The sequence below is a fragment of the Zalophus californianus genome, chromosome 15 (genome assembly GCF_009762305.2).
Source record: "Zalophus californianus isolate mZalCal1 chromosome 15, mZalCal1.pri.v2, whole genome shotgun sequence".
NCBI classification, from domain to species: Eukaryota; Metazoa; Chordata; class Mammalia; order Carnivora; family Otariidae; genus Zalophus; species Zalophus californianus.
This window is the reverse complement of record NC_045609.1, coordinates 56,357,368-56,383,666: the sequence shown is the minus strand read 5'-3', so window position 1 is coordinate 56,383,666 and position 26,299 is coordinate 56,357,368. Positions and strand designations below refer to the sequence as shown.

The following is a 26,299-nucleotide window of genomic DNA, read 5'->3' as shown; positions in this document are numbered from 1 at the left end:
AACTTTCTATTTCCAAACGACTTGTTTATGTAGAAGATCCCAAGGAATCTAAACAAAAACAAACAAAAAACAAATCCTAGAACTAATAAGTGACTTTAGCAAGATGGCAGATATAAGGCCAAACCCCCAAATTGCTTACATTTCTATATACTAACAATAATTATCTAGAGGGGCGCCTGGGTGGCCCAGATGGTTAAGCGTCTGCCTTCGGCTCAGGTCATGATCCCAGGGTCCTGGGATTGAGTCCTGCATCAGGCTCCCTGCTCCTTGGGAGCCTACTTCTCCCTCTGCCTCTCATGAATAAGTAAATTAAAAAAATAATTATCTAGAAATAAAAATTTTAAACGCAATACATTTTATAAGCACTCAAAGAAAATGAAATGCCTATACACTTTAAAAAACATGTACAATATTTGTATACAAAAAATTACACAAGACTGATGAAAGAAATCAAGAAAGACCTACATAAATGGAGAGACATACTATGTCCAAGGATTGGAAGACTGAATATGTAAAGATACCAGTTATCTCCAAATTGATCTATAGGTTTAATGTAATTCCTATCAAAATCCCAGCCTGTTTTTTTTTTTTATAGGCATAGACAACCTCATTCTAAAATCTATATGGACAGCCATAAAATTTATATGGGAACATAACTAAAACAGTCATGGAAAAGAAGTCTAAAATGGGAATTATCACTCTCCCAGATACTAAGGCTTACTATATAACTACAGTAATCAGGACAATGTCATATTAGCAGAGGGATAAACACATAAATCAATGGAACAAAATACAGAACCCAACAATCAACTCACATACCATACAACCCAGCAATTCCACTCTTGGGTATTTATCTCAGAGAAATAAAAGCTTATCTTCACACAAACACTTGTACACTTGTATATGAATGTTCATAACAGCTTTATTTGTAATATCAGGAAACAACCCAGATAGCTTTTCCCAGGTGAATGGTTAAACAAATGGTGGTACATGCATACCATGGAATACTACTCAGCAATAAAAGGAAACTATTGATGCATAAAACAACTCAGATGAATCTCCAAGGAATTGTGTCAAGTAAGAAAAGCCAATTCCCAAAGGTGATACACTATAAAATTCCATGTATATAATATTCTTCAAATGACAAAATTTTCTAAATGGAGAACAGATTAGTGCTTGAGAGTTTAGGGATGGGTGAGAGGAGAGGGGCAGGGATGTGGATATGATTATAAAATGCCAACATGAGAGATCCTTATGGTAATGCAACTGGTCAGTATCTTGAATGTGGTGGTGGATACACAAACCTGTACATGTGATGAAATTCCATACAACTACACACACACACAAGTATACATGATGCTGGGGAAATCTGAATGAGAGCAGTGGAATACATTAATGTCCATATCCAGCTGTGATAGTGTATTATAGTAAAATGTTCATAAAATGTTACTCTTGGGGGAAATGGAATACAGGGTACACAAAATCTATTATTTCTTACAACTGCATGTGAATCTACAAGTATCTCAATAAAAGTTTCAATTTACAAAAACCATTTCATATACAATGAAGAAAATTGAACCTCAACAATATGACCATTGTAAAATTTGTGTTATTGTTGTGGAAAATGTAATTTACTCACAGAATAATGCCTGTTGAATGACTCATTAAAAAAAACACAATTACACAAAAAGATTGAAAATAAATGAGTGGGAAAAAGGTCTATGAGGCAAACACTAATCAAAACTGATATATTGACATTAATATCAGCCGAAATATCTTTATTATGGACGAACATTATTACAGATAAAGAGGGTCATTAATGATGAAAGAAATAATTCTCTGGGAGTATTTAAAAGCCCTTTACTTGTATTACTTAAATAACATAGCCTTGAACAATGCAAAGCAGAAATTAAGAATAAAGGAGAAAGTGACAATCCACAATCTTAGTTGTCAGGGTTGTTTAAAGCATTTTTCTCAGTAACTGATACACCAAGGAGCCAAAATAGTTGTAGACAGAATATGTGAATAACATATGTAGCACCCTTTAACCATCAATTATGGAAATGGATGCACATTATCCCAAGGACATATGGAACATTTATAAAAACCAGTCACGTACTGGGCTGCAAAGGAAGATTCAAAATGCCAAAGAATTGATACCTTGGAGCATGGATTAGTCATCAACAGCCAGGAGGCCAAATCCAGCCTGCCATCTGTTTTTGCAAGTAAACTGTTATTGGAACACAGCCATACCCATTCATTTACATATTGTCTATGGCTGCTATCGCACGACAGTGACAGAACTGGTTGGTTGCAACAGAGAATATATTAACCACAAAACTTAAAATATTTACTATTGTCCTTTTACAGAAAAAGTTTGCTGACCCCCACCTTGGAGAATGGGTCCTTGGAACACAAAGCAATGTTAGAAATCAGTAACACCCACAGAGAAACAAGTATTTAGAAATTTAAAAAATCACACTTCTAAATAACTCAAAGATCAAAGAAGAAAGTCTAAATGGAGCTAACAGAATATATCAATGTCTAACATTGAAATGTACATATCAAATGATGGAATGCAGGTAAAATGGAACTCAGAGAAATTTTAGCCTTAAAATGTTAATAGTAGAATATAAGAAAAATTGAAAATTATGTGACAAACGTTCAACTCAAGAAGCCAGTGCCAAGACAGTTCTATAGGGGAAAAACTAATCTTTGCAACAAGTGGTGCTGGAAAAACTAGATATCCACAGGCAAAAGAATAAAACTGACCCCTACTTCACACCATATACAAAAATTAACTCAAAATGATTAAAGACTTAAGTATAAGCACCCAATCTATAGAACCGAAGATATAACATAGATATAAACATAGATATAAATCTTTGTGAGGTTGGATTAGGCTGTAATTTCTAAAATATGGCACAAAAAGCATAAGAAACAAAAGAAAAAATGAATAAATTGAACTTCATCAAAACTTAAAACTTTTATGCTTCAAAGGATACTATTGTAAAAATGAAAAAGCCTACAGAATAAGAGAAAATATTTGTCAGTCGTATGTCTGATAAGGGTCTGGTATCCAGAATATACAAAGAATAATTATAACAGTAAAAAGAGAACCCAATTAAGAAACAGACAAAGGATTTGAATAGTCTTTTCTCCAAAGAAGATACGTGAATGACTGATAAGAATGTGAAGAGATGTTTGGCATCATTAGTTATTAAGGAAATGCGAGTCAAAACCACAATGCAATGCACTTCACACCCATTAGGATGGCTATAACCAACAAGCTTGACAATAACAAGTGTTGACAAGTATATGGAGACACTGGAACCATTTACATTGCTGATGGGAATGTAAAATGGTGCAGCCGATTTGGAAAACAGTCTGCTAGTTCTTCAAAAAGTTAGATATAAAGTGACTGTATGACCCAACAATTCCAGTCTGTGGCATATACCCAAGAGAACTGAAAACACATGTCCACACAAAAATGTATACATTAATGTTCATACTAGTATTATTCGTGATAGCCGAAAAGTAGGAACAACCCAAATGTCCAGCTGAGAGATGGATAAAGGAAATGTGGTAGATCCATGCAATGGAATATTATCCAGCCATAAAATGTAACAAAGTACTGATACATGCTACTACAGAGATGAACCTTGAAAACATGCTAAGAAAAAGAAGTCAGACACAAAATGCCACATATTGCATTATTCCATTTATATGAAATGTCTAGAATAGGCAAATCCATAGAGACAGAAAGCGCCCCAGCCAAGGACTGGGGCAAGGGCTAGAAATTGGGAGCAACTGCTAATAGGTTTCTTTTGGGGGGGATGAAAATGTTGTGGAGTTCTATAGTGGTGATTGTTGCACAACTTTGTAAATATACTAAAGACCACTAAATTGTATACTTTAAAAGAATGTCTGTTATGGTGTGAGAGTTATGTCTCCAGTTTTGAAAAAAGAAAAGAAGATAGAAAGGAAACATCAGAATAAAATAAGTGAAAATGGAAGGAAGTAATAAAATAAGTACAATTAATGAAATCCTAAAAAATGAAAGGGATCAACAAAATCAAAAGCTGATTTTTAGGGAAAAGATATAGAAACTGAAGAGAAAATGCTCTAAGTGAGAATAATGAGGGAATCTAAGCAAGTAGACTGAAAACAAGAGCTTACGTTGTCTGAACAGTGAATAAAATGAGCACGGATTGGGTTATTAGCGTCCATAGGCTCGAGCGATTCCACCCCACTTGTCGATCTCTGCTATTTCCGGGGCCACACGTTGGACTCAGAACCTTCACAGAGCCTCCGTTTCTTTTCCCCGTCCCTCTCTTAAAGGTCCAGCTGCGCCGAGAGACTGGGAAGGGCTGGGGGACTTTATGAGGCTCTGCTTTTTCCAGGGGTTTATCTTGCGAAGAGTTTGTCTTCCCAGCATCACAGACTGGTTTACTTGATTTGTCAGACTGGCCAAATTATTTTCAACCTTTACAACATTGATGGGCATTTGGTCAGGGCAGGGGATTGGCTCGGTAAGTTCTCCCAGGTGTTCCCAGCGCTGAGAAGAGGGCACATCCCTGACTCACCTCCATCCTAGAGGATGCCTTGTTGGGGCCCGCTTGAGTCTGAGGATCTTGGGCTGCCGTTGAGCCCTACAGGGCCTTGTTCGAGGCTTCTGATAAGGCAACCAGCTTCCATCATAGCCCCAGCACCCTTACTAACACTCAGGGGTTCAAAACCCTGAGCAGACCGAATACCCCCTTTAGAACACATGTTCTTAACCCCCCTCTGTGGATTCATGGATAATATAGTTTTAACCATGATGTACAGAAGGAATGAAAGGCAGAGTATACAGCAGCGTACCTGTCTTGCAGATGGTGAGGAGAATGCCATGCTTCTGCCCAGCCCCAGGACCTTGGACGCCAGAACTGAGACCTTTTCTTCTCGGGTCCGAAGAGCCACAACCTCGAGGACAGAGAGAATATGGCCCGGAGGGGTCATCCCCTACATCATCGGTGGGAACTTCACTGGTCAGTAGTACCAAAGGAGGCCTCCTTTTGGGGCTGGGGACTTTATCCCCCTAGGTTGACAGTGTCCTCCCTGGGGTGGAGCAGATGCTGGGGCATCACAGTCCTACCTGCTAATGCCCCATTATGCCTTTCAGGGCTAGTGCACTGAGCCTGGTGAAACTGCGGTCTCTGCTGGGGCTGTGTCCTCAGAGGTGGTCACCTAGTCCCCCAAGCCTTCATGCCGGCGTCACATATGATCCTGGTCTTGAAATAGAGACAGGGTTTGCCCAATGGGTAGGTGAGCAGAGCCCTCCAGGCAGGAGGCAGCTCTGAGCAGCCACACGTGGTAGGCCGACCTGGCTAATGCCTGGGTGGGCACCCTGCGCCGGTCCCCACCCCCGCAGCAATACGCAAGGTAAGCAGAGTGGGCCATTAGATGTGGCCAATCCTGGCTGTGGCGCTTGCCACTAGTATACCCTGGGGCAAGTCGCTTCACCTCACCCGGCTTCAGTCGCCTCTTCTGTAAGTGGGGATGATAATGTTTTCTAGCCCATAGGGTTGTTTTGAGAATTAAACGAGTTAAGTAGATAAAGCACTTGAATAGTGCCTGGCACATAGTAATTATTTACTATTGGTATTATTAGCTTTAAAATATGTATGTCAGCCAGTGGCTTCCCATCACTACTAGTGAGACTGAAACTCCTGACCATGGCTGCCAAGGCCCTCCTCCAGGCAGCCCTTGCCCCCGTCCCACCCAGTCTCCTACCCTGCTCCTGCTCTCTTCTCCCCAGTCCCTGTGTGCTGGCCTCACAGGTATCTTTCCCTTCTGGAACATGCCCAGCTCATTCCTGCCTTAACACACCTGCCCCCGCCCTCTGTCTGCCTAGAACATTCTTTCCCCAGACCTTCTTGTGGCTTCTTCTTATCACTGGCGTCTCAGAGCAGATGACATATCCCCAGAAAGGCCTTCTTTGCCTCCCTGGTACCCCCACCAGCCACTTGCTCTCAGCACCCCACTTTCTAGTCTTTATGGTACTTCCCATTACCCGAAATGCTTTGACTTTTATTTTTGTTTTGCCTATTTTTTGTCTCTGCCCAATGCTGTGGGTGCAGGGATCTTTATTCCTGTCTTGTTTTCATTTCTATGCCTCCAACACCTAGAACAGTGCGGCGACACGTAGTCGATGGTCAGCGGTTATGCCCACAGCAGGCCTGTGGCCAGGGGTATTCGAATGCCTCAGTGAAAAGCCACATAGAGCTGCCTCTTCTGGCCTCTCAAGTCTGACTGCACGCACAAGTCTGCTTCATTTCTGCGGATCTATGACTTCTGTGAGAGGTGGTTGATGAGGCAGATGTCCCAAAGCCACTGAAAACCACGGATGAGTAAAGGCGCTGTGAAGATGTGGACGACAGGACCTGGGAGCTGACTGAGAGCATGGAGCAAGGCCTCCCCTTCTCTCTCCTGGCAGCATCACTCCCTTGCCGTTAACCCAGGGCTTTCTTGTGCTGGATACTTAATGAGGTGCTGGTGATAAAAAGATGACCAAAACACCACCTGCCCTCAAAGAGCTCCCAGTCCTGCTAGGAGAGAAGGCAGTGTGCCTAAAGAATTGAAATACTGGAATTTTAACCAGCGACTTGCTTTTGTTCTCTGGCGCTTAACTGTGTTCTTCTTTCAGATCTGGTGTGCCTTTCTGACCAAAGATTTATATAACCTTCATCAAAGTTAACTAATTTTATGTAGAGAACTTTCTTAACATGGTTTTTGTTATTCTGTAATTAATGGGATTGCTATTTTGGTGAGTGATTGAGCTATAAATGGTTTGAACTAAAAAATATCAAGATGTAAAAAAAATGGACAGCTAGGTTACTCTTTATTCTGTATGTATTTTGGGGGGGACAATATGATATCACACCTATGTCTTCCAGACTATGATGGAAGCCTCCACAGTGCTTTGTTTTTGGCAATGAGGTCATTCTAGAACTCAGACCCCAACCCCAACCGTCCTTTGTATTCTCCCAAAAACTCTTTTTCTAGATCCTTCTCATTGTTTCTAGGAAAGTCAAAACAGTCTTCTTCATCTCAGATTGATAGATTTTTTTTTTCTTTTAAAGAATACATATTAACTGTAAGTAACTATCAGCCGGAATTTACAACTACTTTGTTCTTGCTCCCAATTTACTTATTGCTCTATTTTTCAACACATTTCCACTCAAGCAAATATGAAGACATGTTCAGAGAAAGTATGAAATTCACCTGTTGTCAAAGGCTTTATAGAAAATGAGGCTCAAGGATCCCCCAGAAAACACTGCAGCCCTATGCAAAAGTAACATGAATGTACATGAAAACAAACTTTTTAGAGCATATGGGCCCATGCTCCTGTAGATATAAAATAAAATGAGGCTGCAGAATGCAATGCTGGTGAGCTACTTCAAAAGCCTAAAATTTTCAAATTGAATAATCTGGGTAAGATTTTTGTTTTAAGTTTAGAAAGAAGTACTCTCCATTCAAAGGAAAAGCTGGAGAGCCTGGGACATTCTGAAAATCTATTTTTACCCTCTTTTCCATTCACAAACTCTTACTCTCTGAGTTTTGGTAATTCAGGAAGGTTATATTCTTAGCAAGGGAAATCCTTATTCCTACTGCATTTCTATTCTGGGTCACCCAATGTTCATTGGAACAAGCATTGTTGTAAGTCAGCATGCCTTACGGCATCTGAGGGAGGCATGGACCCATCAGTGCAGTGATGAGACTTGCCCTGTCATTTCAGGTAGCCAGAGGGCCATTTTTAAGCAGGCCATGAGACACTGGGAGAAGCACACCTGTGTGACCTTCATAGAAAGGACTGATGAAGAGAGCTTTATTGTGTTCAGTTACAGAACCTGCGGGTAAGTAAGCTCAAGCAAGGCCACCTCAACAGAATCAGAACCAGCAATTGGATGGCTCATGAGTGTTGAATTTTCTCTGTAAAACCAAGTCTTTCCAAGGAGTTGTGATAAATAGCGGCCTGGGGTTTGTCAGAAACTCCCCTTGCCCCCAAGGAACTCACAATCCAGTGACAAAGTAGGTGGGTCAAGAAGACTCTAGAAAGATAAGGAGTCTGGATCTCCTGTCATGGGAGCAACTGAAGGAAGTGAGGGTGTTTCATATGGAGAAGTGGTTCTGAACCAAGCTATGGGCTCCCTCATGACATATATACATTTATGCAAAATTTTGCATGTAATTTGATGGGCTCCATGGGCTAACAGGCTTCTTCCGGAAAACATAACAAACAATAAGATGCCTGGATTGTGACTAAACTTATCTGTTAGGCCAGGCAATGTAAGTGTGATGTAATCTCCTACTAAAAGAGAAAGTTTCCCATACTGGTTCAAATACCTCAACCCAACTACATGGTATATGCATGAAATGACTACTGAAGAGAATGACCCAGAAAGGTTACATGTAAAAGGAAAGAAGGCACACAGGCAAACGCTGACAAAAAGAATATTAGGATCATAATTTTAGTTATAGGCAAGGCCTTTTTTGTTTTGTTCTTGTTTTGTTTTGTTTTGTTTTTAAAGTCGGGAAGTGTTTTAAAAAAAAGGTGAGACACTTTATAATGAGAAAGAGTCCAAGCTACAGTGAGAATATAACCATCATAAATCTTTATGCACCAAACTGTGCAGCATTAAGAGTCATAAAACCAGCCCCAGGGAATTCAAGGGGAAATAGACAGAAACACCAGCAGCAGCAACTTTATTTCATTTCTGTCAACCCAAGGAGATCAATGTCAAGTTGACCAAAAAATAAGTAGAGATTTGTAGATGATTGGAAAAATATAACTAATAGAGTTGATCCTATGGGTCTATCAGATTCTGCAATCTGATAACACATCTTTTCTAAGTGCATGTTGAACATTTATAGACATTGTCCATCTGTTAAGCATGAAGAACACCTCAATGGATTCTCAAAGGCAGAAATAGCATTAACATATTCTCTGATTGCAAGGCAATGAGACTGGACATCATAACAAAAGTAGAATAAATACCCCTGCATTACATAGTAAGTTAAAAGCTCCTTTTTTTTTGGTTTGTACAACTCTTAGGTCATAAAGAAATCAGGATCAATATTATAAGCTATCTAGATGATAAAAGTCCTACAATTCTAAGTTAAAGAGATTTGGCTAAAGCTGTGTGTGTGTGTGTGTGTGTGTGTGTGTGTGTGTGTGTGTGTGTGTGTGTGTGTGTCCCAAGCCCACATCAGATTTAACAATGATAATTCTAGAAGCATTTCTTTTAGACTCAGGAACAAGTCGAAGATGTTCATGATCACCACAATTATTTTACACGTTTTGGGAAATGCTAGCCAATATAATTAGATAAGAGAAGGAAATACACACGGTAAGTATCAGCAGGAACAAGGCGATGTTTGCATTGTTTGAAGTTAATGTGACATGTACCCAAAACCCAGAAAAGCAATTGAGAAACTATTAGAAACAAAAGGAGGGGCGCCTGGGTGGCTCAGTTGGTTAAGCGACTGCCTTCGGCTCAGGTCATGATCCCAGGGTCCTGGGATCGAGCCCCGCATCGGGCTCCCTGCTCAGCGGGAAGCCTGCTTCTCCCTCTCCCACTCCCCCTGCTTGTGTTCCCTCTCTCGCTGTCTCTCTCTCTCTCTCTCTGTCAATTAAATAAATAAAATTAAAAAAAAAAAAAAGAGCAAGCCTCATTTAAAAAAAAAAAAAGAAACAAAAGGAGACCCTGTTAAGGTGACTGATTACAAATGTAATAAACAAAAAATTAATTACTTTTCCTTATAATGAAATAATTTGATATGCTTTTATAATGGGAAAAATATCACTTTAATAGAAACATAATAAATAATATATCTAAGAATAAACTTAACAAAAATGCAAAAATATGCCAGACCTATAGGAAGAAAATGCTAAAACACTAAGGAAACTTAAAAAAAAAAGCAAGAATGGAAATGCATACCACTTCCTGGTATGGTGATACTCAACATAGTAAAGATGTCAGAACTTCCTAAAATAACCTATAAATGCATGCCATTGTGATTCAAACATCTACATTTTATGTAGATGTGGGTATATGGGTATATATGGTTTTAGAACTTAAACAAATGATACTAGAGTTTATCTGGAGGAATGACCATGTAGAAATAACCAACAGAGAAGGAGAGAAGACAGAGGCAGAGAGAGACAGAGAGAGAGGGAGACAGAGAGAGAGAGGGAGGGAGAGATAAAGAAAGAAAACACAGGGACAGAGGGATGGAAGTAGGGTGGCGATTATGGGAAGAGGTCTGATGGTCTATTCAAACACCTAGGATTTAAAATGCAAGTGAAGATGATAATAATTAGGACCATTTGGAACGGAGCAAGAGAGTTTAAAATGATTATGCCTATACACAAATTTAGGTAGCATTTTAAATGAGTAAGAGAAAGCTGGATTAGTCACTTGGGATATTTTAATACTGGGGTAGACAGCTCATTGTGAAAAAAATAAAGCTGGATTCCTACCTCACTTTGTACATCAAAATGATTCTAGCTGGATCACAGATGTAAACATTTTTAAAAGGAAAAAGAAAGAAAGAAAAGAAAAAAAAATTTAAAAAGTATTCGAAACAAGAAATGAGTGGATTTTACTTATAATCTTGGCATAGAGGTGGCCTTTCTAAGCAGGACATAAGAAAATGAAGACATTACATACGTTGAAATTTTAAAATCCTATATGGTGAAAACAAAACCAAAACAACACATAAACAAACAAACAAACAAATGAGAAATAAAGTGAGAAAAATATTTTCAATATATTTGGCAATCAAAAGACTCATTTCCTTAATTCACAAAGGGTTCTTACATATCAATAATAAAAAGATGGACCACCCAAAAGAACATAGGGAGAAGATGTGATCACATAGTTCACAAGAACGAAAAATACAAATGTCATATAAAACATGGAAAACTATCCAGTCTTGATACAATGAAATACCATTTTTCACCTATCCAGTTGACAAAAAGAATTTGATAAAACCAGTGTTGGTCGGGTTGTGGGGAAATAGGGCTTTTTAATATATTATTAGTGGGCATATAAGTAGACACGTTTGGGGATTGCAATTTGATAGTATCTATCGAAATCTCAAATGCATATACTCTTTTATCTATCAATCCCAATGCTAGGAATTTACCTTGCCACAAACAAGAGTCAACCATTTCTTTGTTTTGCTTGTTGTTATTTGTTTGTTTGTTTTCTCTTCCTTTCCCATGAGGCTTTGTTTAAATAGTGAAAATTGGAATCAGCCTAAATGTACACTGATAGGAGCCTGATTAAATAAAATTTAGTACTTTGTTACTTTGAAAAGAATGAAGGAGGTCTATATGCACTGTTATAAAAAGATCTCTAAAGTAAGGAGGTAAACGGTAAAAGTGAAGGACAACATAAATAGTGCCTTTTGTAATTTAAAAAATGTGTATATTTAATTTTTCTGAAGGATGCCCAAGACACAATTAACAATGGTTATCTTTGGATGAAGAGATTAGAGGGGGTGAGAGACTTAATACTTCAATCTATTGAACATGTATTTTTTTAAGACTATTTGAGAGAGAGAGGGAGAGAGAGAGAGAGTGGGGGGAGGGACAGAGGGAGAGAGAATCTCAAGCAGACTCCACGCTGAGTGTGGAGCCCAATGTGGGGCCCGATCTCACGACGCTGAGATCACGACCTGAGCTAAAACCGAGAGTCAAGACATTTAACCAACTGAGCCATCAGGTGCCCCTGATCATGTATTTTTTTTTTTTTTTTTTAGTGTTTGATAGAGGTTATCTGGGTGATAAAGGTGGTGGGATTGTGGGCCATTTTAATTTTTTTCCTATACCTTTTTATATTAGGAATAATATATAATAATATATTAGGAATAAATGTTATTTGAAAAACTAATTGTGCCCAGAAGGGGAATCATTTCCAAGGCTCCTGTGATAAGGGTACTAAAACTCATGCCTTACAGAAACTCAGCTGACACCTTTCATTATCTCTTTTCCTTGTCATCAGAGATGATCTAGCAGAGACTTGGAGGTGCGGTCGGAAGGGGTATGGGCTTTCTTTCAGGAATCTAGGCCTTATCTTTCTTTGGGTTCTCAAGTGGATCCATGACCACCAAAAAGGTGAACCATTTTTGGAGGGCATTTCTGTATTGGGAGGGAACTTGGACAATGAGAGTACTTTCAGCTCTGAAAGTCTGTTTCTTTTAGATACACATGTGTGTACCTGCGTGCGCGCACACACACACACACACACACACACACACACACTGGGGAGGGCATTGGACTCTGCCTATTCTCTGACCTGCTGATCTGGGTATTTCTGCAACTGTCCAGCTGTTGTTCCTACGTTGGGCGCCGAGGAGGAGGCCCACAGGCCATATCCATTGGGAAAAACTGTGACAAGTTTGGCATTGTGGCGCACGAGTTGGGCCATGTGGTTGGGTTCTGGCATGAACACACCCGGCCAGACAGAGACCAGCATGTCACCATCATCAGAGAAAACATCCAACCAGGTAAGGAGCCAGTATGGAGTCTGGAAGCCACCGGCCAGGAAGATGGCGTCCCCCCGGGGCAGGCAGGTGTGAAGGTGAGGGGTTTCGGGGAGCTGACCTGTGCTCATTTGTTAAGTAAGGAGGCAGCAACCCTATTGTGCAGGCATTTGTACCCAGCACTGCCACTGTCCTCTGTGGCCCTTCCTGGAAGGTCTTGCCATAGCTTGTAGGTTATAGCACAAACAAAACGACTTTCACGTTGTAAAGGACAATGAAATCCAACTCCATTTCCTAACAGGAACAGAATGGACCAGAACACAGTTGCAGCATCAAAGCTGAGAAGCCAAAAAAGGAGTTCTCCTGGTTGCTTTTATAAGAGTCCCTTTTGCTGACTTCAGCAGCACATCTTTTTGAAACTGAAATACAATTAGGACATGAGTACATGTGAATGCACTATTTCTGCCCGGGAATGCTCTGCCCCAAGGCAGATAGAATGTCTAGATTAAAAAACAAAAAACAAAAAGACTTCTCATGTTAAATAATTTTATATAGCAGTCCATAATGAACATGAAAGTAGCTGACTGAATAACATGGTTGCCTTAAAATGCTCGTGAGAGTCTGAATTGTGAAAAATTTGGGATTGAACTTAACTCTCTGATTTTTCTTTTCTTTCAGTAGCAAGATCAGAGATTTACTTGTTTTTTAAGTTTCTGAGCAATCAGATCGATAATGAACCTGTCCACAAACTTGGCATAAGAGTTTTGAGCAGCATTTGGGGAGGGGTTGTTGGGTGGCGGGGTTGGGAGAACCTAGGGCCCCTCGAGGTTTCACATTTCCAGTCTGTTAAAACCAGCACAAACGGCCACACCCCTGCTATTGGATTGGGCCAAACGAACTCTCAGGAGTTGCCATGGGCCCTCCTTTTCCCCCTCTGCCTCCTTTCAGGTACCTGCCTTGGTTTTCAAAGGGCTTAACAGAGTGTTGTGTCACAGGTCAGGAGTATAATTTCTTAAAAATGGAAGCTGGGGAAGTGAGCTCTCTGGGAGAGACGTACGACTTTGACAGCATCATGCACTACGCCCGGAACACCTTCTCAAGGTCGGAATCTATGCTTCTGCCTCGTGTGTGTTTTGCTGTGGCTGCCGCAGGCTTGGGTCGGATTCCTGGAGGTGTGCGGAGAGTGGGTCTCTGCATGCTTCTCACACAGTTGGCCTGTCTGTCCTTGAAATACAGTGGCCTCTGGGCTGCAGCGAAATATAATCTAATCAGGTTCCCGCTAATAAGATTGAATCCCATTGTGAAGCTGGTGTTCCATCATGTCCTAATGTCACAAGCAGCAAACTGGAAAGGGGAAATTATCGAGAGGTTGGCCGGGATAATAACATAGGGGCTGTGTGTAAAATTTCCGGGGGGTGGGGGAGTCTTCTAAAGCACGTCCTTGATGTAAGCCTGGTGGTGCTCACTGGTTCTCTCAAAGAGGTGTGGTTTATTGGAAGCTAGACTGTACGAGAACTGGGAGGGTTGTAAATCATGGATTCGTTTGCGAGGCGAAGAAAGTGAGGCTCCAGCCAGCTCGAGGGCACACAGGTAACTGGGGTCGGAGTGAGAACAAAGATCCAGGTTTCCTACCTGCGGGTCACGCTTGATGGTAGCCCATGTGTACTCAAGTATGACCAGACTGGTGATTTACAGCCGGCATCGGCAGGATCTGTTTTGATGAGTTATTGCTGTGCTGGACTGGGTGTTAAGTATTTCCAATATTGCCCTTGCTTCTAGACCATATGAGTGTTTTGTATAAAGAAGTTTTCTCTCACTAGTCCCAGTGTTGTGGGTCTTTCCGAAACCTTGAGTTAGAGGAGACATGGTAAATATTTTCTCTCTTGGCATTTTTTTCTGTTTCCTCTTAAAACTAGCTTGTTTGCCTTTTATTTATCTATTTGATCCTTGAAAAAAAGATTTATTTATTTGACAGAGAGAGACACAGCGAGAGAGGGAACACAAGCAGGGGGAAGTGGGAGAGGGAGAAGCAGACTTCCCGCTGAGCAGGGAGCCTGATGCGGGGCTCGATCCCAGGACCCCGGAATCATGACCTGAGCCGAAGGCAGACGCTTAATGACTGAGCAACCCAGGCGCCCCGAAAAAAAAAAAAGATTTGAAATGGTTCCCAGTATATACACAGGACAAGAAACAGATGTATGAGGAAACTTGAGGATGGGGGAGGGGAAAGTAAGGGTAGAGAGCTACACTGAAGGCCTGGAATCAACTGACTATTCAGAATACATGCCATAACGTCACGTACACTTTTGTGGTTTTGGCAGCAAATCCTGCCCTGTGCTTCTTAGCAGTTATAGCAAAGAGGGAAACAATCCACTTCCTGAGTCGCTATGTCCATAAAGATCAAAGGAAACCATTCTTTCAGGAGACACACTGCTTTTGGGAGTGAACAGGGAACTGTGTACCCAGGGCTTGTTGGCTCTTGGGTAGGGATGCTGGAAGCATGCTGTTGATGAGGTCACAGAACTGGGGGAGAGATCCTCCAAACCTCCATATCCCAAGGTCTCAGTTGCAGGGGGAGTGGGGTGCTGTCCCTCTGGCCACGCAGCTGATTTAGCTGTGATCTCCATCCTGCATGCACCCAGCTGGGATCTCTCCAGAGCTCTAATGGGTGGAGTTTTGTCAAAGTCAGCATCTTTGAATTGGCATGGGACTGACTGACCCTGTTCTTGTTACTCTTCCCCTGGCTCTTTATCAGAGGATACATGTAATGAAGAGACCACTGAATTGAGAGTCAAAGACTAGGTTCCAGTCCTAGTACCCTCACATACTGTGCGATTGAGGGATGTGGAGACAGTAATTGCGGATAGCTTTGTGCTGGGTCAAATCTCCACCTCCCTGGGTATGTTTCCTCATGAGAGGGTTGGATTAGATGTTCTCTGAGCCTCTTCCAGCTCGAACATTTCCTGTTGTGATTTCTTAATCTGGTGTGGATGGATGAGGCTCTGACAGATGGGGTCACCTTCATTGCCATGTGGACATTCGAGGCTTCCTCTTCCACATTGGGAAACAGAGACTTTGAAGAACCTACCCTGGGTGGGGGCGTCTCTGGGGAGTCTCAAGAAACAAGGTGGTGGGCAGGATGAGAGTCCATCCTACAGAGGTCAGAGTGGGATGCTTGGGTGTGGGGGCTGGGCTGACTCTCAGGTTTGGGAAATGGTGTAGGAAATACGTGGATCAGACCACATCAGCCCTGGGGTTGCAGGCTGCTAAGTAGAGACAAAGTACTGATTTTGTAGAGAACCACTGTCAAGTCGGTCCAAGTGAGAAGGTTGTACCTTGGGTCTTGTTTCCAAAGCTGTCCTAATTCTTATAATTTATCTGTTAATTATTATTATACATTCATCTACTCCTGTTTATCTCTTACATCCCTCTCTCCCTAGACTGAGATCTTTGAGGGCATCCTCTTCTAGTTTCCAGCACTGACCATGGTGCCTGGCACAGATGTTCAATGAATACTTCTTAAAAGAATAAATCAATGAATGAATCGGAGGAGACAGGGAGATCTGAAATGCTGGGGACTGGGTGAGGCAAGAAATTTCCATTATCCTCATGGATTTCTGTCCACATACCCACAGATGTGGTGGTCACTTCATAAGGACGATCTACAGACATCTCCTATGAAGGGGGTTTGGGGATAAATTACTTCCAATGGGCTGTAGGAATCGCACTGCCTCCCTGGTGCCTTCCATGTGCCAATTACCATGAAAAGCTCTGAAACCAGAGGCCAGGGCAAGAATGCAGATAGTGTCTTCTGGCACCGGCATTTCTTTCCTTTCTTTTTTTTTTTTTAAGTAGGCTCCACCCCCAGCACAGAGCCCAGCACGGGGCCTGAACTCACAACCCCAAGATCAAGACCTGAGCTGAGATCAAGAGTCAGACACTTAACCGACTGAGCCACCCAGACGCCCCAAGGTTTTATTTAAGTAATCTCTATACCCAGTGTGGGGCTCGAACTCACAACCCTGAGATCAGGAGTTGCATGCTCCACCGACTGAGGCAGCCAGGCACCCCCTTTCCTTGTTTTTCTTTTAAGAAAAAAAATTTTTCTTTTCCTGTGATCTGTAGCTCATAATACCATCCCTTTTGCCCCTCAAAGAGATAACCGTTATTAACACTGTTGTCAACAGGGAGCAGTTTATCAGCACAGACCAGTGGAAGCCCATGGACCAAACCCCTAAAATAATAGCTCCCCATCAAGGGGATTCAGAACTCCTCAGAGGGAGATGGGCGAGGGGGCAGTGCTCAGGTGTGATGGGCAGCCAGGTAGGAGCACAGCAGCTCCCCTGAAGGCCTCGAAGGGAGGCAGACGTCTCCTTCTGCCACCATGATGTCATTAGTGCAACAGGACAGTCTACCCCTAAACTAATGGCTCACAACAACAACTTATTTTTTTGTGACATTGTGGGTCATTCTGGCTCATTTTCTGGTTTTGCCTGGGATGATTTCCACAGCAATAGTCATGTGGCAGCGACACCGGCCTGGGAAGTCCAGGATGGCGGGCGCCATGTGTGGTCGTTGTGCTGCCTGTCTGCCGGGGGACCCCTCGGTTCTCCTCCCTGGGGCCTCTCATCCTCTGGCAGGCTAGACTGGACTCTTCACTGCATTGGGCCTCAGAGTTCCTCCAGGACAAGCGGGGAGGCCGCAAGACTCTTGAGACCCAGGCTCTGGAACTTACAGGACATCACTGTACAGCTCATTCCACTGGCCGAGCAAGGTGCAAGGCCAAGAATATGAACAATAGGAGGTGCAATCCATTGTTTTAACATTCTACCACAACTACTTGCTTACCCCACCCCAGAGTTTGGAATGATTTTGGCAAATCTATTTTGTGGCAAGTGGATACCTTCATTGTCCTTTCTGCCAGTTTTCTGCATGGATTTTCAGGAATAAATTACTTCCAGTGGGCTGTAGGAACTGTAGGCTTTTTTTCCAGGAAACTACTTTGTTCAGTGGGACATTTATCAGTGTCCTCCGTACTGATGATCTTTCCTGGCCCACTTCTTGTCAAGTTTCACACTCCCTAACTCCACGTCATTACTCCTGGCTACGCATCCCCTGCAGCTAGCCTGCACATCGTCTTTGAGTCTGTTAAAGAGCAGAAAATGGCCTATAAAACATATGCTCATCTGGAGGCAAATGCTCTTCCTGCTGATGGGAAACCCAGTCTTCGTGTGTCTTTACAACTGATCTCTCTCCTTCCAACTTCACTTTCTAGTTTATTGCAGGCCCTCCCTCTTCCCCCCCTTGGTTGGAGCTGGGCTGTGGGGAGTGATGTCTTTGCAGCTTTCATTGGACAAGGGTCCAGGAGCTGAGGAGACAGTTCTGTGGTACGGAGGTGTCTTTGTTTGGAGAGCTCAGAGCTGACAGCTTTAGTCCCTAAAGCACCTGCCAAACCCTTTCGTAGTTTAGAGGAATGTCAATGCTAAGAGTTGTCCTACGTAAGAGGGATGTCACTGCAGCGGTTCACACAAGGGACACCTCTTGTAGTAAATACCTTCCAGAGCCTGCCGCCTTGCTGGCAGCTCAGGGACAAGTCAGGGAGGGAGTCCCAGCCCCCAAATGCTGTCCCGAGTGTGAGCTGATGTTGTTTCTGCTGTTTCGGTGTCTGAAGTCTCCCACATTAAAGCCAACTCTTTCTTGGGCAGTGGGCAACATTGGCTGGAAGGAGAAGGATGCGGGAGATGGGCTCCGGGCCTGCCTGGGTTCCAGGGCTGGCTCTCCATTACTAGCTCTGGACTCTGTGAGAGACACTTAAGTTCTGCAGGCTTTTTCTCACCTGTGGGGAGGAAGCCCTAATAAGAATGGCACCCACACAGCATGGCCCTGGCAGAGTCACCTGTGTGCTGTGGGCTTCAGCAGGGTCGGCTGGCCCAGGTTGCTAAGAGATTGTGGTGAGCTTTACATTTTGTGCAGCAAAATTTCTTTCCTCGGGGGAATCAAGAAAATAATTACAAATGAACACATTTTATGTTAGGGCAGAAGTGCCTCTTTTTAGATTTAGTAGGTGATTGAATTTAGAATTTTATGGAGAGTCATTTCTTGTGGTTTAAAATGTGGCAAAGTCACTAAGGGAAACCAAGGATTCCACTAAATTTTCTCTAGAAGGCTCTGGACCCAGAGATGAGGCAGTAGGAATTAGAGAAAGATAGGCCAGGTGGTTAAAGTTTGGAGAAAGGGATGCCTCAAAGGAAATCAGCAGATGACCCAGGCTCCTGCATGCTTCCGTTGGAATGAAAGTGAGCTTGAAGTCTGACTTAAAAAAGTATATGCAAAACCAGAAAGATAATCAAACATGTAACCAGCAAGAAATAGGGATAATAGGTTTTCCAAGGTAGTGCAGAATTTAGGGGAGAGGAAATGTTGGAGAGAGAGAGGGGGAGAAAGTACACTACAGCTAATAATAGGTAACATGCATTTTCACGTTTCCTTTGGGTGTACGTTACTTCGCAAGATTTTTTGAAGACACTGGCCTACCTTGGTTACATAATTTAATTCAAAAAGCATTTCTTGACCTGTTAGCTCCAGTCCCTGAGGGCATAGAGATGAGGGTCTTGGTCTCTCTGCTTGAGGAACTTACCGTTTAGCAGAGAAGGCAAATACCTTCATCCTTCAAAAAAGACACTAGAGTATGAGAAGAAGAGACTAGACATGTAAGGCCCAGAGGCAGTCCAGACAAAGGAATGAGTAACTCAGGATGAGAGGGATAAAATGGGCTCAAGAAGACTTTTAAGAGGGAAAACCGTCTGATAGGGTTTTGGTGAATGAACGGGAGTTTGCTAGTGGACAAGAAGATGGGCAGTGGGCAGCCTCAACAGAGGACAGCCTGTGTAAGGGCATGTTTGGGGCTAGCAGAAGTTCAGTGTTGCTTAAGATACCAAGTGGGGTGGAGGTGTCAGAAGTGGCTGGGGAGGAAAGCAGAGCCAAGGGCCTGGGGATCCACGTGGTGATTGGAGATCAGGGGGGGCTTCTAAGCAGAGGGGACACAAGCCTGCCCTTGCATTTCCGGATGATCCCATTGCAGTGTTAGAGGGGCGGCACAGAGGTGGCTGAGTCCACAGGGAGGGAGGCCAGTTAAGAAACTGGGGAGAGCTCAAGAAGGGGATGTTGTTTGTCTGAGCTGAGGTCTGGAACGAGGAGGAAGGCATGGATTCAAGGCATGACAGAAGGTGCCATGGTGCCTTTGGATTCCGTCTTGGGAGACAAGGTTCATGGGGTGAGCATGGATATGAGACCCAGACATAGTGTGGTAGAGGGCACACCAGGCATCTGGGGCTTAGCAGGTGATTCTGGGGGTCAGAATCAGAGAACTCTCTGTGAACCTTTCTGTGGTGGCAAAAACCCAGAGGAAACAGTGGAGCAAGTGAGGTGGAAGAAGACAGAAACTCCAGGGAGAGCCCAGAGAGGGAAGCAGAAGTGGATGTTCACTTGCTGCTCAGAGACAGTGGTGCCCTAGGAGCCAGGGGACGAGAGGCTGAGGAAGGAAGGAGCAGAAGAGTGTCAGTGCTGTCAGGGAGGGCAGGTGGCGGTTGACAGGTGTCCACCGGAGTCATCAGTCGGTTGGTGGCTGCAGACCATGGCGGCGCAGTCTGATTGCAGTTGCTTTGAGGAGTGAATGAGAGGTGGGCAGCCAGACAGATGGAGACAGTTCTTTCTGGAAACCTGGTTACGAATGGAGGGAAGAAACAGGTAACTGGAGAAGGAACTGGTTCGGAGGGAGGCCCTCCCTTCCAGGAGAGGCCCCTGCATCGTGAGTCTGGAGGCAGAGGAGGAGGCTCAGGCAGGGGTCCACCAGGCCCACGTCATGGAGGTGCGAGCCCAAACTCAGCCGGGCAGCCTGCTGTCTGCTCCTCTGTTTTGGTCATTTTCGATTTCCTTCATGTGGGAATAGAATAAGATGTTAGAGCTGGAAGGGCCTGCTAGGACTGTCTAGGCCACTCTCTGACTGTTAGAAAAGTAAACTGAGGCTCCGGGAGGGGAAGGGGCTTGTCCGAGCTCACCCAGGTGGCCGAGCCAGGCTGTACATGGAAATCTCTAAACCAGGGCTCTCTCAGCTACCCTTCGCTCTCTGCATTCATCTCACTTTCCATCTGATCATCCCCATTGCCAGAAAGGCCCCCCAAACCCTGATTCCCATTATTCACCAACCCATCAACCAGGACTAACTGACCAGCCCCTGAGAGCCTCACACTGTGTTTCCCAGGCTCTCTCTGGAGACTCTCCAAGACTTATCCATGCTCAGTGGTGCCCGTTGCACACCTCCAGGGAGCTCCACGCACACCTAAGTCTCTCTGAATGGTGCTCCCCACAGTTGTACAAGGTGGCAGCCCAGGGGCCAGGGACATCGGTGCGGTTATGGGCAGGGAAATAAAGACTGTACATCCCGGCGCGGCCAGCCAGACAGCCTTGACTTTTCTCTCTCCTTTCTCTCTCTCTTTTCTTCCTGTAGAGGAGTTTTCTTAGACACCATCCTGCCCCGCCGAGACGACAATGGCATCAGGCCAACCATTGGCCAGCGCGTGCGGCTCAGTCAGGGAGACATAGCTCAAGCCAGGAAGCTGTACAAATGCCCAGGTAACTGAATCCTGGGGAGTCCCGGGGCCTCGGTAGCACCCTCAGAGCATGACTCAGCCACCCTCTGCAGACTCGCCCCCTTGCCGGGAAAGTGGCTTGGGGAGCCTGACGAGGCTGCTGTAATTCCTGGTGTGCGGCTCTCAGGAAGGCTTTAGACAGTGTAGGAGGCCCAAATGGGGGAGGTCATTGCCGGTAGTGACACGAAGAACAGGTCTGGGAGCTCGCGGCTTCATTTGTGGGAATCTTCGGAATTCTCTGGCGCAGCCCGGAGAGTCTGAAGAGGAAGAAGCCCTAGGGGAACAACAGGGAACAGGGACCCAATGCAGTGTGTGCCCCATAACTATAGAATCCCTTCCCCTTCCTATGGGAGTAGGAGATGTGGGTTTGCCGAAACAAAAACCAAGGGTTTTGCAGGAAGACTGTGAATGAAGGGCAGTGTTTATAGAAGGGGGGATAGTCAGCCTCCCACATCCTCAGTGCTGTAAATGAGGTTGTTTCTATGGCCTTGGGGCTTTCCTAGCCATCCAAGGTGCCGGTCATTGGCTAGAAATCTGACATCGGAGCCTGGACAGTGCGCTGGAGTCTGCGGAGATGTCTGCTCCTCTGCCCACCCAAAAGCCCCCTCCCCTTGAATGTACCCACTTTGCCTTCCGTCCCCTTGGCTTCAGCATCACCTCCCCCCACCCCCAACCTGCTGCCCTGGGAGGGAGCTCACACTGGCCCCTTTAAGCTGTTGAGCTTCAGTGCTAAGCATTAGTTACAGCAACCAGGGTTTACGACTGATGGGAGAGAACGCAATTCAGTAGTTTGGGGAGGAAGAAGGAAATTCATTACCCACAGGTCCAGTAACATTTTCCAAACCCCAGACCAGACACACAGTTTGATCATGGGCCAGCATATTTGAAACAGGGGCCATCTTAGAAAATCTAGGCTGTCAGCATGCGAAGGACTCTGTGGAGCTTGGTCCATCACAAAACTCTAGGAAATATGTCCATCCAGCTATAAGTCATGTGGGGGCTTGTTAGGGCTGAAGTGTAGGACACACATATCATATAACCTTGCTGAACCGAAAGAGAAACCTTATAGCATTCTCTGGGAAATGCCATAGTATTTATTTAGTTATAATGTATATGCCTCTTACTTCCCCAAAGGATTGGAGGCAGCTGGTAAATACCATGGAGCCGTATAGTAACGTATCTATTCTTGCAGAGTGTTGATGATTACTCTAAAATAATTTCCGTGGAACCCTTGGGGGTGTTGACTGCCGGGCATAATCCTCATGATGCCTGGCAGTTGTTCGGTAATGTGGTACTGAAGCCCCGACATCCAGGATTTCCTGAGGCTGATGACGGGCCGCTCTCTAGCTATTCCTTCCTGCGGCTCCAAAACTGCAGCTTCCAGTAATTTCAAGTAGTAACTAAAAGCAGGGTCTTTGCCGAGTGGAGGTTGAATTGCACGTAGGCAGATATGGGTAAGGATGCTTGTTTCCCACACTTTGGGGGTAACCCTTGGGAAGAGGGGCATGCAGCAAACCAACGTCTTTGTCTTTAGGGTCTGAGTCCCTGGGGGTCGGGAGGTAAGGAACCTGCAGCTCCCAAGCTTACTCATATGAGGTACCTTTTTTTTAAGGACAAATTAGAGGAAATATTTTTCACATACATAAGGACGAGGTTCTAGACTTATGACCAGGCAACCCTCAAACATTCAAGGGCGGAATAGCTTCCCATACCTCTGGTCATTTTTGTGTTTTCTTGACTGTTTATTTGGTAGCTCGTTCAGAGATAGGTAGAAAAAGAAGAGGCAAGATTCAAACCAATAAGTTTCTCATGAAATGAGTTTCCAAGTGTTTTCTTTGTCTTGTTGCTTCACCGACTTGTACTTTTCTGTGCTCACTGCCACAGATGTTATCAGTCGTAATTACACTGACCGCTATGTGTGGCGCAGTCACTGTGTGCCAAGCACCGAGCCGGTCCATGTCATTAACCCTTCAGGCAGCTCCTGCCCATTTTACAGACAAGAAACTAAGGCCCAGCAAGGCTGGGAAACTTGCCCACCATGCTCAAGGCCATGCTCAATCTTGAGAGCCTCAGAAGGAACCCCTGGGTCTTACTTTTTGGCGCCCAGACCCTATTTTCACTTTTATTAGCCAGAAAAAAATTGTCGATCTGCCTGACATGGTTCTCACTGATGCATCCCGAGGGCTTTGGCTGGTCAAGGGATGCTGCTTGCTCAGCAGCCTGGCACAGGGAGCTGCTTAGGTGGGGGGTGTGTCTGCCCAAGTCACAGTCATTGTTTTGCTTGTGCAGCGTGTGGGGAGACCCTGCAGGACACAACAGGAAATTTTTCTGCACCTGGTTTCCCAAATGGCTATCCTTCTTACTCCCACTGTGTCTGGAGGATATCGGTCACTCCGGGGGAAAAGGTAGGTGTGAAACCACCTCAGGAAATGACATAGCTTTCTTTAGTTGGGTAAGGTGTGGGGCGTTGTGCTCTCACTAATAGTAGGAAAAGCAGCTCTTATGCTGTGAGCACCCACTATGTACCAGCTGCTGTGCTAGCCTGCCTGACATTATCTCTGGACTTTCAACCAGGATCATACAAATGGTGGCCTAGAAGCAAAATGTCCACGTGAATTATAGATCAGGCTCACAGTTTGTAAAAAGTAGACTCTATCCTCTTCCTTGATAAATACACCATCCGAATGCCTTGGAAGGTGAGGATCCAAATGAGAATTCCTTAACACCTCAGAGTGTTGCTCTGGAAGGTAGCAATGTGGGGAGAGCTAGCCCCAACCCACAGCTGGCCCTTCCTTCTCTTCTCAGCCCCCCATTTCATCTCAGGAGCACCCATGGCGACACTCCAGCCCACTCTCCCAAACACTCCGCACTCCTACCTTGCAAACAGCTATTCCTCCAGTAGAAGCGGGCTGGTTAGATGTGCTGTCTACCTCTGGGAGTGTGGATTCAGGGCAGAGATCTCTACATGCTCTGGAAGTGGGCTCTGATGGGCTATTTGGACAGGAACTCCAGGGTCCTGGCCACCTGGAGTGAGGTCCAGGAAATATGCAAGCTCTGGGTGAGCACAATCCTTTGGGTCTGAAGATTTCATGATTCCCTCCAGATTCCCTCTAGAGCTGAGCCAAGGCAGCAGCTTCTTTTGCCCTGGTCCAAGGATGGTATGTTCTCAAACCTACTGCAGGATGCATCTCTTCATATCCATTATATGGATAAAGAATTTGAGGCTCAGACATTTAAAAAATTGCCCAAATTCACAGTAAAATTTAGAACTGGGACCTGGGGCTTCTGCACTCCTAAAACTTGTGTGTGTGTGTGTGTGTGTGTGTGTGTGTGTGTGTTTTCGCACCTCCCTTCAAATCCAAGACTAGACGCTGCTGTCTTTGAGATGCCCTCTCCATCCCTTGGGTCAGTCTCCCTACAGTCATACCTGCCGGAGCCTGTCTCACAATATCATGACTGCTGGTTTATTTGGCTGTCTGCCTTCTGGACCTAAACTCACTGAGGACAGACTGTTCACCCCAAGGTCCCCAGCACCCAACACAGCCCATGGCACAAAGTCACACAAAAAGTATTTGTTGAATGGGCATGTGAATAGATGAGTGGCCAAGTGAAAAACCTGCATCACCATGGGGGTAATGGATTTTTGGATGCCTGTAGCCAACCTTCAGGTAGTCCTAATTCATAACCGTTGAAGATGTCCATTTAAATGTTTTCTATGGCCTGGGTGCTTTTCTCAGCATATTATGTGGATTATTTCTTTTAATCCTCAGAACTTCTTGTGATAGGTGCTATTAGCACATTAAGTCTTCAAGTAGACTTGCCTAAGTCTACTCAGTTTGTTGCAAAGTTGGGATCTGAACCCAGGTGAGAACCTGGATGCTTAGCCGTCATCCTATCTTATTTCACAAAGGGGTCAGGCTAATAGGCATTTGAACGTGCATTCACACACACACACATGCTCACATATACGTGTGCTCACACACAACACCCACAGGCAACTCTTCCTCTGGCTCTAAGCATTTATGACAGTGTGGTTGTCATCTTGAGCCTGAGAAACTCCAGGCTTGTCTTCCTCAGGTGCATGTACCATCTCTGTGCCTGCTGGCAGCATCGGAGAGAGGGAGGCCAGAAGAAGGAGGAGAAGGTGATCCAACAATCCCCAAATCGTTGAATTGCCTGACAGAGCAGAGGCTATGTGATGTGTTTGAACTGCACAAGATTCATCAAGCCTTAATTATTATTGCTAACTGAGGGGCAGGGAGAATATACAGCATTGAACTTCCTGTACCAATTATTTCCATTTCTGCTTCACCCAGCCTTCCCCAGAGCTGCTGGTAATTAGCAGACTGGATTGATTCAAGTATCACCTCTTGTTTATCACCTCTTCTCCTATGGTCTTTATGGTTCCCTTACATATTTAAAATAATTAGCCTGAATAATTATCCCATTCAGTTCAATCATGAATGTGTTACTAAGGAAGTTGTAATAACATTTTCTTTCTGAAAATTTGAAAAGCTAAAGAATTATGTTGCAACCAGCTAGTCAATATGACTGAGCCCTTCTGCCTGAACATGAGCACAGTGGGAGATAAAAAAAGAAATCTAATTTACAATCCCTGTCTTCAAGAGACTTAGAGTTTAGTTAGGGTCCCCCCCCCCCTTACCTCTAGGGAGTCTGATTTCATTGAAGGAGGGGCATTTGGTTGGCCCGGTATTATGTTTTGCACTTTTGAGGTGGTACTAATCTGTAGGCAGCGTTGAGAACCACTGGTCTAGTTTGAAAGAAGAGTGACATCTCACACACACAAACGCACACACACACAGTATAACACAGGAGAGGAGCTGGCCTATTATTTTCTGGTCATCCCTCTTCATTTCATAGGAGATCAGAGGGCTTTGTGAAAGAAGGTGCTACTTGTCCTGAGACCTGAACATTGGGTGGGATCGGCCCAAAGGAAGGGGTGGACACTCTCAAGTCTAATTAAGACAGGCAGCCTGTGAAGAGCACTTAGGGTATCGGTTTGTGGAGCACTAAGTGTGCACTCAGTGTGTCTTGATTTTTTAAAGTTGCATTTATTGAGTGCCTATTATGTGTCAGACATAGCATGATACACTCAA

The 26,299-nt window shown here is 44.3% G+C and overlaps 1 protein-coding gene across 1 annotated transcript in view; it reads left to right on the top strand.

The window, feature by feature from the left end:
* Nucleotides 1-26,299, top strand: part of TLL2 (tolloid like 2) — a 120,363-nt gene that overhangs the window by 59,241 nt on the left and 34,823 nt on the right. The window contains exons 4-9 of the mRNA XM_027597114.2: nt 4,875-5,030; nt 7,781-7,898; nt 12,380-12,558; nt 13,530-13,635; nt 21,041-21,165; nt 23,472-23,587. Of these exons, the coding sequence (XP_027452915.1) occupies nt 4,875-5,030; nt 7,781-7,898; nt 12,380-12,558; nt 13,530-13,635; nt 21,041-21,165; nt 23,472-23,587 (800 nt within the window). The remainder of the gene's footprint in view (nt 1-4,874; nt 5,031-7,780; nt 7,899-12,379; nt 12,559-13,529; nt 13,636-21,040; nt 21,166-23,471; nt 23,588-26,299) is intronic.